Raw genomic sequence first — 12532 nt, forward strand, 5'->3', positions numbered from 1 at the left:
CAAGCTACTGTATAACAGGGACTGCTATCCTGTCCAGAGTCACTACCAACTCTGGCTATGTTAAAGGGATGGGACCCAGTTTGCCTCTAGCTGCAGGACTTAGGCAAGTGTGAAAAGTAGGGAGAACAGGTTGCAGTACTTGGTCATTCGGGTTATTATTCATGGTGTCCATGGGAATTGCAGATGACATATTTTTCATGTCTGGCCTCTTTCGGGTGCTAATAAATACAGATTGTGATACAAATTTGATATGTGCTATTATCTGTAAACTGTGCCAGTACACAATCCTTATTTCCTTGTAGGGGTCCATCTTGGTAAATTGATAATGCTGTGCAAGACTCACTATATTTGGACTGCCCTCTCCCACGGGCATTGTGATTTTGCAGCGTGTGAACAGTTAAAACTGTGAAAGGAAACAGGCCAATATATGCTGTAGATATTAGAGAATATATCTGGGTAGATTTACTAAAGATTCTATAGACTGGTAGTGGTGTTGCCCATAGCAACCAACCAGATTCAGCCTATAATTTTCTAGAATGCAATAAAGTGATAGCTAGAATCTGATTGGTTGCTATGGGCAACCACCACTTGTCTGTTTTAGAGCTTTAGTAAATCTAACCCACTGTCTCCACAAAATGATCCTTAAAACATTTCAGGGTAGGAAAAAAAAACAAATGTGCGATTTTATTATATACAATATATTTAGTTATAAACATACAAAGATTACATATAAAAGACTGATAATAGAAGAGAGTACAAAAAGGTGCAAAGTATTTCCTTCATTACTAGTGTTTAACAATATAAAAATATTAGGTAGACAAGTTTATGGCATAATTCTGTAATGAATACGGCTTTAGTCAAAGCGCACTTGCTTTTTGTCCAAAACTGCAACTAAGTAAATACATTTTATAGAATTCTCATATCAGCACTGCAGGAATGAGTACATTTTGGGGTCATCTCTAATGGGAATAAGGCACTTCAACCTCATTATTATTTCAATATTGATAACACACTTAAGGGTTTGTTTAATAATTGTTGGGTTCTAAACAAGGCGCTTCCAATCGGGTCTATGCCAGAAAGTATAAAAGGGCTTTTACTAGCCATGTTTTGCTAGTAAAATCATCGGCCTTTTAAATTTCAAACACAAGCACAATCGGAAGCACCAGGTTTTAAAACTCAGCACTTCGTAAAATACAGTAAATCCCTAGGTGTGGTATGGTCTTCACGCTGGCATCCTCACTCTGTGTCCACCACCACTTACTCTGGATTATGGAAAAGCCATATACCCTGTAATATGGGGGTGAAAAGTTTGACCCAGACATTTTGTTTATATATTTCACATTCACTCTGTTCAAAACTGCATAGGGCACTATTGAATCAATATTTTTGAGACAACGATATAGTAAAGCAAAATACAGGCTGCAGAGTGTATAAAACGGCTGCTTACATTCTCATATACATTAAACCAAGAACGCAAAATTCCAAATATAGCAGTTTAGAGAGCAATCAGGTAACAAGAGCTGAATGTTATTTGTTCCCCCATTATATCCTGCTCAAATGCACCTCTGCTGTAACTGAAAAGACACACAAGCTTTCAGACGGTGCTGTTGTTAGTATACATATATATCAAACACAGTGCTAGCTGCATATAGCATAATGTCAACGTGCACCTATGTTGCCAATACTGGTTAAAGCCATCTCAGTCCAGCCTTCAAGAGTATGCTGAAGTCGCCTGGTACTTCTCCAAGAAACCCGAGAACGGCGGGCACAACGTAGGTTGTTAGCCATTAAATTGTGATAATTCAAAATCGCTTCTTTTCTGAGAACAGAACACAAAACACATAAATAGCCTTGTAACAGCATACACAATCACATTTCTTCCTGTCACCTAAAACAAGGTCAGCATTTGCCATGTCACAGATGGAATAAAAAATGTTAAAAAGGAATTTGTTTAAAAAAATAAGATTTTAAACCTACCGGTAAATCTGTTTCTCCTAGTCCGTAGAGAATGCTGGGGACTCCGTAAGGACCATGGGGTATAGACGGGCTCCGCAGGAGATAGGGCACCTAAAAAGAACTTTGACTATGGGTGTGCACTGGCTCCTCCCTCTATGCCCCTCCTCCAGACCTCAGTTAGAGAACTGTGCCCAGAGGAGATGGACAATACGAGGCAGGATTTAGAAATCCAAGGGCAAGATTCATACCAGCCCACACCAATCATACCATGTAACCTGGATCATACATAACCAGTTATCCGTATGAACAACAACAGTAACGGTCCAAGACCGATTTCAACTGTAACATAACCCTTATGTAAGCAACAACTATATACAAGTCTTGCAGAGTTTCCGCACTGGGACGGGCGCCCAGCATCCTCTACGGACTAGGAGAAATAGATTTACCGGTAGGTTTAAAATCTTATTTTCTCTTACGTCCTAGAGGATGCTGGGGACTCCGTAAGGACCATGGGGTTTATACCAAAGCATCCAATCGGGCGGGAGAGTGCGTACGACTCTGCAGCACCGACTGAGCAAACGCTAGGTCCTCATCAGCCAGGGTATTAAACTTGTAGAATTTAGCAAAAGTGTTTGACCCCGACCAAGTCGCCGCTCGGCAAAGTTGTAATGCCGAGACGCCTCGGGCAGCTGCCCAAGAAGAGCCCACCTTCCTACTGGAGTGGGCCTTAACCGAATTCGGTACCGGCAATCCAGCCGTAGAGTGAGCCTGCTGAATCGTATTACAGATCCAGCGAGCAATAGTCTGCTTTGAAGCAGGTGCGCCAATCTTATTGGCCGCATACAGGACAAACAGAGCCTTTGTTTTCCTAATTCTAGCCGTCCTGGCTACATAAATCTTTAAGGCCCTGACTACGTCCATGGATCTGGAATCCTCCAGGTCACTTGTAGCCACAGGCACCACAATAGGTTGATTCACATGGAATGAAGAAACCACCTTAGGCAAAAATTGCGGACGTGTCCTCAATTCAGCTCAATCCACATGAAAAATCAAGTAGGGGCTTTTGTGTGACAAAGCCGCCAATTCTGATACTCGCCTTGCCGATGCCAAGGCCAACAACATGACCACCTTCCAAGTAAGAAATTTCAACTCAACCTTGTTAAGCGGTTCAAACCAGTGTGATTTTAGGAACTGCAACACCACGTTGAGGTCCCACGGTGCCACTGGAGGCACAAAAGGAGGCTGGATGTGTAGCACTCCCTTTACAAACGTCTGGACTTCTGGAAGAGAAGCCAATTCCTTCTGAAAGAAAATCGAGAGGGACGAAATCTGAACCTTAAGAGAGCCTAATTTCAGGCCCATATCCACTCCTGTCTGTAGGATGTGGAGAAAACGACCCAGATGAAAATCTTCCGTAGGTGCATTCTTGGTCTCACACCAAGACACATACTTTCGCCATATACGGTGATAATGCTTAACCGTCACCTCCTTCCTAGCCTTTATTAAAGTAGGGATGACCTCTTCCGAAATCCCCTTTTTCGCTAGGATTCGGCGTTCAACCGCCATGCCGTCAAACGTAACCGCGGTAAGTCCTGAAATACACAGGGCCCCTGTTGCAACAGGTCTTCCCTCAGAGGAAGAGGCCAGGGATCTCCTGTGAGCATCTCTTGTAGATCTGAGTACCAGGCCCTTCGAGGCCAGTCTGGGACAACGAGTATCGTCTGTACTCTTCTTTGCCTTATGATCCTCAACACTTTTGTGATGAGAGGAAGAGGAGGAAACACGTAGACCGATTTGAACACCCACGGTGTTATCAGAGCATCTACTGCCACTGCCTGAGGGTCCCGAGACCTGGCACAATACCTCCGAAGCTTTTTGTTGAGGCGTGACGCCATCATGTCTATTTGAGGAGTTCCCCAAAGACGTGTTATGTCTGCAAAGACTTCTTGATGAAGTCCCCACTCTCCTGGATGGAGATCGTGTCTGCTGAGGAAGTCTGCTTCCCAGTTGTCCACTCCCGGAATGAAGACAGCCGACAGAGCGCTTACATGATTTTCCGCCCAGCGAAAAATCCTGGTGACTTCCGCCATCACGACTCTGCTTCTTGTCCCGCCTTGGCGGTTCACATGAGCCACTGCTGTGACATTGTCTGATTGAATCAGAACCGGTAGGTTTCGAAGAAGACTCTCCGCTTGTCGAAGGCCGTTGTAAATGGCCCTGAGTTCCAACACATTGATGTGTAGACAGGACTCCTGGTCTGACCAAAGTCCCTGAAAGTTTTTTCCCTGTGTGACCGCTCCCCATCCTCGGAGGCTCGCGTCCGTGGTAACCAGGATCCAGTCCTGAATTCCGAACCGGCGACCCTCCAGCAGGTGAGCACTTTGCAACCACCACAGGAGAGACACTCTGGCCCCTGGGGACAGTTATTTTCCGATGTAAGTGCAGATGGGACCCCGACCACTTGTCCAGAAGGTCCCATTGAAAAGTCCTTGCATGGAACCTTCCGAAGGGAATGGCCTCGTAGGCCGCCACCATTTTTCCCAGAACTCAAGTGCATTGGTGAACTGACACCCTTTTCGGTTTTAGCAGGTCTCTGACCATGTTCTGGATGTCCTGGGCTTTCTCTATTGGGAGGAAGACCTTCATTTGTTCCGTATCCAGTATCATACCTAGGAACGGTAGTCGAGTTGTCGGAATCAACTGTGACTTCGGTAGATTTAGAATCCAACCGTGTTGCTGGAGCACTCTCAGAGAGAGTGCCACACTGCTCAGCAATTTCTCCCTTGATCTCGCTTTTATCAGGAGATCGTCCAAGTATGGGATAATAGTGACTACATGCTTGCGCAGGACCACCATCATTTCCGCCATTATCTTGGTGAAAATCCTCGGGCCGTTGAAAGTCCAAACGGCAACGTCTGAAATTGGTAATGACAATCCTGTACAGCGAAACTCAGGTATTCCTGATGGGGGGCATATATGGGGACATGAAGGTACGCATCCTTTATGTCCAGAGACACCATAGACTCCCCCTCCTCCATGTTGGCTATTATCGCTCTGAGTGATTCCATTTTGAATTTGAATCTTTTTATGTACAGGTTTAGGGATTTCAGATTCAAAATAGGTCTGACCGAACCGTCCGGTTTCGGGACCACAACTAGGGTTGAGTAGTAACCTCTTCCCTGCTGGTGCAGGGGAACCTTGATTATCACTTGCTGTATACACAGCGTTTGAATTGCAGCTAACACTACATCCCTTTCCGATGTGGAAGCTGGTAGGGCCGATTTGAAAAATCGGCGCGGGGGCACCTCCTCGAATTCCAGTTTGTACCCCTGGGAAACTATTTCCAACACCCAGGGATTCAGGTCTGATCTGACCCAGGCCTGACTGAAAAAGTCGAAGACGTGCCCCCGCCGGTGCGGACTCCCTCAGGGGAGCCCCAGCGTCATGCTGTGGGTTTTGGAGCAGCCGGGGAGCACTTTTGGTCCTGGGCACCTGCCGAAGCAGGTGCTCTTTTGCCTCTGCCCTTACCTTTGGCGAGGAAAGAGGATCCCCGACCTCTTCTGGACTTGTGCGACCGAAAGGACTGCATCTGATAGGGTGTTACTTTCTTTTGCTGTTGGGGAATATATGGTAAAACATTTGATTTACCTGCTGTAGCTGTGGAAACCAGGTCCGTCAGCCCATCCCCAAACAATACCTCACCCTTATAGGGTAGTACTTCCATATGTTTTTTGGAATCCGCATCACCCGTCCATTGGCGAGTCCATAAGGATCTTCTCGCCGAGATAGACATGGCATTGGCCCTAGAAGCTAGCAGTCCAATGTCCCTTTGAGCATCCCTCATAAATAAGACTGCGTCTTTAATATGGGCTAGAGTTAAGAATATAGTATCCTTATCCATATTTTCAAAATGATCTGTCAGCTCATCTGTCCAAGCTGCAATTGCGCTACACACCCATGCCGACGCAATTGTCGGTCTTAGCACAGCACCCGTATGAGAATAAATACACTTTAAGGTAGTTTCTTGCCTGCGATCTGCAGGGTCCTTAAGGGCCGCTGTGTCAGGAGACGGTAGCGCCACTTTCTTGGACAAGCGCGTCAGGGCCTTGTCCACAGTGGGGGGCGATTCCCAAATCTCCCTGTCCTGCTTAGGGAATGGGTATGCCATATAAATTCTTTTGGGGATCTGCGGTCTCTTTTCCGGAGTCTCCCAAGCTTTTCCAAAGAAATCATTTAATTCATGAGATGTGGGAAAATTAATAATCTGTTTCTTTTCCTTAAACATGTGTACCCTTGTGTCGGGGACCGAGGGTTCATCCTCAATATGCAACACATCCCTTATTGCCACAATCATACACTGAATGGTTTTAGTCACCCTAGGGTGCAATTTTACTTCGTCATAGTCGACACTGGAATCAGAATCCGTGTCGGTAGTGTCTTGTGTTAAGGGACGCTTTTGAGACCCCGACGGGCCCTGTGAGTCGGTCCAATCCGAGGATTGACCCCCTGATGTCCCCCCTAATTCAGCCTTATCAAGCCTTTTATGTAAAGATGCCACACTTGCATTCAACATATGCCACATGTCCATCCATTCCGGAGTCGGCACAACCGACGGGGACACACCACTCATTTGCTCCACCTCCTCCTTGGAGAAGCCTTCCGCTTCAGACATGTCGACACCACGTACCGACACCCCACACACACAGGGATTAACCTACAAGGGGACAAAACCCCAACCAGGCCCTTAGGAGAGACGGAGAGAGAGAGTATGCCAGCACACACCCAGCGCTTAATAACACTGTGGAAAAATATGACCAGATAGCGCTTTTTTATATAATAATATTCCAATTCCCACTCACTGCATCGCCAATGTGCCCCCCTCCTCTTTTTTCCAGCCTGTGAAGTTCAGCAGGGGAGAGACCAGGGAGCCAGCGTTCAGCATGCAGCTTCTGTGGAGAAAATGGCGCTGGTTAGTGCTGAGGATCAAGCCCCGCCCACCCGACGGCGGGCTTCGGTCCCAGTGCTTTTTTTATTAAAATGGCGGGGGATTCTTGGATTTACTGCCTCCGCAGCCTAATGCATCTTAACATGCCCAGAAGTGAGGAATATTGCTGCCCAGGGCACCCCCTCCCAGCGCCCTGCACCCTTCAGTGCTGCTCTGTGTGTGTATAGTGGGAGCAATGGCGCGCAGCTTACCGCTGCGCGCCTTACCTCATGAAGATGTGATGTCTTCTGCCTTCTCATACTCACCCGGCTTCTATCTTCGGCATCTGTGAGGAGGACGGCGCGGCTCCGGGACGAACCCCAGGTGAGACCTGTGTTCCGACACCCTATGGAGCTAATGGTGTCCAGTAGCCTAGAAACAGAGCCCAACCGTAAAGCCAGCCCTGCTTCTCTCTCCTCAGTCCCACGTTGCAGGGAGCCTGTTGCCAACAGGACTCCCTGAAAATAAAAAACCTAACAAAATTCTTTTAAAACAGAAAACTCTGGAGAGCTCTCTGCAGTGTACCCTTTCTCCTCTGGGCACAGAATCTAACTGAGGTCTGGAGGAGGGGCATAGAGGGAGGAGCCAGTGCACACCCATAGTCAAAGTTCTTTTAAGGTGCCCTATCTCCTGCGGAGCCCGTCTATACCCCATGGTCCTTACGGAGTCCCCAGCATCCTCTAGGACGTAAGAGAAAACAGTAGTAGGAAAATAAGTTTCAGGGCAGGGGAGGGAAAGTATCCAAGTGTTCAGCAGTATGGCAGCACCCTACTCAATATAGTTTTGCTTGTTAATGACAGAATGGTCTCACTGCTGCATTCAGAGCACACTGCTTTGGTATTGTAAAGAGAATACTCATGTGTGGTAAAGCAGCCCTATTAGCTGGTGCTCAATGCCAGTATACAACGTACTGTAGGTGGCGTTCTGGGAGGAATCCGCTTGGATCCCTCTCAGCGGGGTTGTGCAATATAAGCCCATGGGCTTCTATAGGGCAACATTATCAACCGACCGTTAGGCAGCGTACACATTGAACAGTGCTTATGCCAATGACCCAATATCTCACTAGTCAACCCAAGAATTGTGTAGAGTGTACCCAGCTTTATAGAATATTTGTTGTATACGCAGCAACACTGTTTATTACTGTATTTTGGCCTATATTGTATTATATTATTTAATATGCCCATAAAATATATCTATTCCAAAATGCCATCTAAAAAAGTCCTATATGTCACACTATACAGATCACATGAACAACTACAAAACACTTAAAAATATGATCACATACTTGGGCAACATTAGTTAATTATTTTGATGTGATCAGAATAAGCCATAAAATGCTGGAAATTGAACAAAGTCTCTCTCCACTACCACTTTTTTCTTTAAAGCTTTATTGCAATACAGCCCTGTAGTACACAGATTATACACCGGACTAGGAGTCCATGTATCCTGGTTTCCCTATGCAGTCGTCATCCCCCCTTCCTTCCCTTTTTTTTTTTAATCCTAAAAGGTTTAGCTCGTATCTCTTATTTCCCAGAATTTACACATGAAGTACACAGATTCTGTGGCTGTACTGAGGCACCCATACCAGTATAATTGGAAACATGTTATTACAACTTTTTTGTCTTCTAAAACACCATATCATTTTTGCAAGTGATCATAGTGGGGGGAGAGTGCTTAGCGGAATTAGACCTGCCCCTACAGAACAATGCTGCCAAACATAAGATTATGAAGAGGGGGCAGGGTCAATGTGTGATTCTCTGAGAATCACGTCACTGCATAATCAGCACCGGACATTTCTCTAGGAAGTTGACAGGACGCGAGGGGGTACCGTCCCATGAGCCCATGGGGCTCCCAAACTATGGGTGTTTCCTGTATGATCCGGGAGAGTAGGCAAGTATGACATAAAAGAAAGTATGGAGTTGATCTTCTGGCCTAAGCAAAACGTCAAGTCACATGGGTGCCCTGATTTTTAATTTAAAAAAGACATTGTATGAGGGATGCCTGGATGCCACAGCAGAGTTATTCAATCCACCAGTTTAATATACAGCATTGAATGGGCCCAGTATTCACAGAAGATCAGCAGTATCCTGGAAATGCGACCTAACCTTTATATTTTTTATGAATACTACACTCAGCAGATGGAAGCCACATTTGTCTTTCAGATTAACCTTGCAAAAACATCCATTACAGTTTGATTTAGAAGCAGCCAAACTACTTGTATAACTGTGCTGCTGGATTAGTGACTGTTTTGTAGGGACTGATGTATTGTTTCATATGGTGAAGTAAATGAAGTATCCTCCGTAGGTAGCAATGGCACAAATCACAAAATGAGCACAACACATGCAAGAAAGCTACAATGTCAGTGAAGCAAATATGCACTGTTGATGTTTTGTGGTAACAAACCTAAAATTTTACGATGGAACGTAAAGATATTTGACATAGTGGCTTCCACAGCTGCAGTATTTTGTAGTCCCTAGAACAGGTAGTAAAGTGATTGCTTTAATAAAGTGCCAGCCATAAACAAAAATAAGAATTTACTTACCGATAATTCTATTTCTCGGAGTCCGTAGTGGATGCTGGGGTTCCTGAAAGGACCATGGGGAATAGCGGCTCCGCAGGAGACAGGGCACAAAAAGTAAAGCTTTTCCAGATCAGGTGGTGTGCACTGGCTCCTCCCCCTATGACCCTCCTCCAGACTCCAGTTAGGTACTGTGCCCGGACGAGCGTACACAATAAGGGAGGATTTTGAATCCCGGGTAAGACTCATACCAGCCACACCAATCACACCGTACAACTTGTGATCTAAACCCAGTTAACAGTATGATAACAAAAGGAGCCTCTGAAAGACGGCTTCCTACAACAATAACCCGATTTTTGTAACAATAACTATGTACAAGTATTGCAGAATAATCCGCACTTGGGATGGGCGCCCAGCATCCACTACGGACTCCGAGAAATAGAATTATCGGTAAGTAAATTCTTATTTTCTCTATCGTCCTAGTGGATGCTGGGGTTCCTGAAAGGACCATGGGGATTATACCAAAGCTCCCAAACGGGCGGGAGAGTGCGGATGACTCTGCAGCACCGAATGAGAGAACTCCAGGTCCTCTTTTGCCAGGGTACCAAATTTGTAAAATTTTACAAACGTGTTCTCCCCCGACCACGTAGCTGCTCGGCAGAGTTGTAATGCCGAGACCCCTCGGGCAGCCGCCCAAGATGAGCCCACCTTCCTTGTGGAATGGGCATTTACAGATTTTTTGCTGTGGCAAGCCTGCCACAGAATGTGCAAGCTGAATTGTACTACAAATCCAACGAGCAATAGTCTGCTTAGAAGCAGGAGCACCCAGCTTGTTGGGTGCATACAGGATAAACAGCAAGTCAGATTTCCTGACTCCAGCCGACCTGGAAACTATATTTTCAGGGCCCTGACAACATCCAGCAACTTGGAGTCCTCCAAGTCCCTAGTAGCCGCAGGCACCACAATAAGCTGGTTCAGGTGAAACGCTGACACCACCTTAGGGAGAAACTGGGGACGAGTCCACAGCTTTGCTCTGTCCGAATGGACAATCAGATATGGCTTTGTGAGATAAAGCCGCCAATTCTGACACTCGCCTGGCCGAGGCCAGGACCAACAGCATGGTCACTTTCCATGTGAGATATATCAAATCCACAGATTTGAGTTGTTTAAAACAATGTGATTTTAGGAATCCCAAACTACGTTGAGATCGCCCAGAGCCACTGGAGACATCAAAAAGGGGTTGTATATGCAGTACTCCCTTAACAACTTCTGGACTTCAGGAACTGAAGCCAATTTCTTTCTGGAAGAAAATCGACCGGTCGAAATTTGAACCTTAATGGACCCCAATTTGAGACCCATATACACTCCTGCTTGCAGGAAATGTAGGAATTAACCTAGTTGAAATTCTTCCGTGGAGCCTTCCTGGCCTCACACCATGGAACATATTTTCACCTAAGCGGTGATAATGTTGTGCGGTCACCTCCTTCCTGGCTCTGACCAGGGTAGGGATGACCTCTTTCGGAATGCCTTTTTCCCTTAGGATCCGGCGTTCACCCGCCCTGGCGTCAACGCAGCTGCGGTAAGTCATGGAACAGACATGATTCTTGCTGAATCAAGATCCTTTCTAGTATCTCTTGAAGTTCCGGGTACCAAGTTCTTCTTGGCCCAAACCGGAACCACGAGTATAGTTCTTACTCCTCTCCTTACTATCATTCTCCATACACTGGGTATGAAAGGCAGAAGAGGGAACACATACACCGACTGGTACACCCACGGTGTTACCAGAGCGTCCCAGCTATTGCCTGAGGGTCTCTAGACCTGGCGCTTCATGTGGGACGCCATCATAACCACCTTTGGTCTTTCCCAACGGTTTACAAACATGTGGAAACTTCCAGATGAAGTTCCCACTTTTCCGGGTGGAATTCATTTATGCTGAGGAAATCTTCCTAGTTGTCCACTCCCGGAATGAACACTGCTGACAGTGTTATCACATGATCTTTCGCCCAGCGAAGAATCCTTGCTGTCATTGCCCTCCTGCTTCTTGTGCCGCCCCGTCTGTTTACGTGGGCGACTGCCATGATGATGTCTTACTGGATCAGCACCGGTTGACTTTGAAGCAGAGGTCTTCCTAGGCTCAGAGCATCGTAAATTGCCCTTAGCTCCAGTATATTCATGTGGAGAGAAATCTCCAGACTTGACCACACTTCCTTGGAAATTTCTTCCTTGTGTGACTGTTCCCCAGCCTCTCAGGCTGGCATCCGTGGTCACCAGAACACAGTCCTGAATGCTGAATGTGCTGCCCTCTAGAAGATGAGCACTCTGCAGCCCCCACAGAAGAGACACCCTTGTCCTTGGAGACAGGGTTATCCGCTGATGCATCTGAAGATGCGATCCAGACCATTCGTCCAGCAAATCCCCCTGAAAAGTTTTTGCGTGAGATCTGCCGAATGGAATCGCTTCGTAAGAAGCCACCATTTTTCCCAGGACTCCTGTGCATTGATGCACTGATACTTGGCCTGGATTTAGGAGGTTTCTGACTAGGTCGGATAACTCCCTGGCTTTCCCCTCCAGGAGAAATACCTCTTTCTGGACTATGCCCAGAATCATTCCTAGGAACAGCAGCCGTATCATCGGAAAACAGCTGCGATTTTTGGAATATTTAGAATCCACTCGTGCTGTCGTAGAACTACGTTAGATAGTTCTTTTCCGACCTCCAACTGTTCTCTGGAAACTTGTCCCTTTCAGGATATCGTCCAAGTAAGGGATAATTTAGATGCCTTTCTTCTTTTAAGAATCATCTTTTCGGCCATTACCTTGGTAAAGGCCCGGGGTGCCGTGGATAATTCAACGGCAGCGTCTGAAACTGATATTGACAGTTCTGTATCACGAACCAGAGGTACCCTTGTTGAGAAGGGCAAATTTGGACATGGAGGTAATCCTTGATGTCCAGGGACACCATATAGTCCCCTTTTTTCCGGTTCTCTATCACTGCTCTGAGTGACTCCATCTTGATTTGAACCTTTTTATGTAAGTGTTCAAAGATTTCAGATTTAGACTATGTCTCACCAAGCCGT

The 12532-nt window shown here is 46.2% G+C and overlaps 1 protein-coding gene across 1 annotated transcript in view; it reads right to left on the reverse strand.

The window, feature by feature from the left end:
* Positions 1 to 684: 684 nt before the first annotated feature.
* PIMREG (PICALM interacting mitotic regulator) overlaps positions 685 to 12532 on the reverse strand; it is a 55544-nt gene continuing 43696 nt past the window's right edge. The window contains exon 5 of the mRNA XM_063956003.1: positions 685 to 1819. Within this exon, the coding sequence (XP_063812073.1) occupies positions 1660 to 1819 (160 nt within the window). The 3' untranslated portion in view covers positions 685 to 1659. The remainder of the gene's footprint in view (positions 1820 to 12532) is intronic.

Source organism: Pseudophryne corroboree, chromosome 2 (assembly GCF_028390025.1).
Source record: "Pseudophryne corroboree isolate aPseCor3 chromosome 2, aPseCor3.hap2, whole genome shotgun sequence".
Lineage (NCBI taxonomy): Eukaryota > Metazoa > Chordata > Amphibia > Anura > Myobatrachidae > Pseudophryne > Pseudophryne corroboree.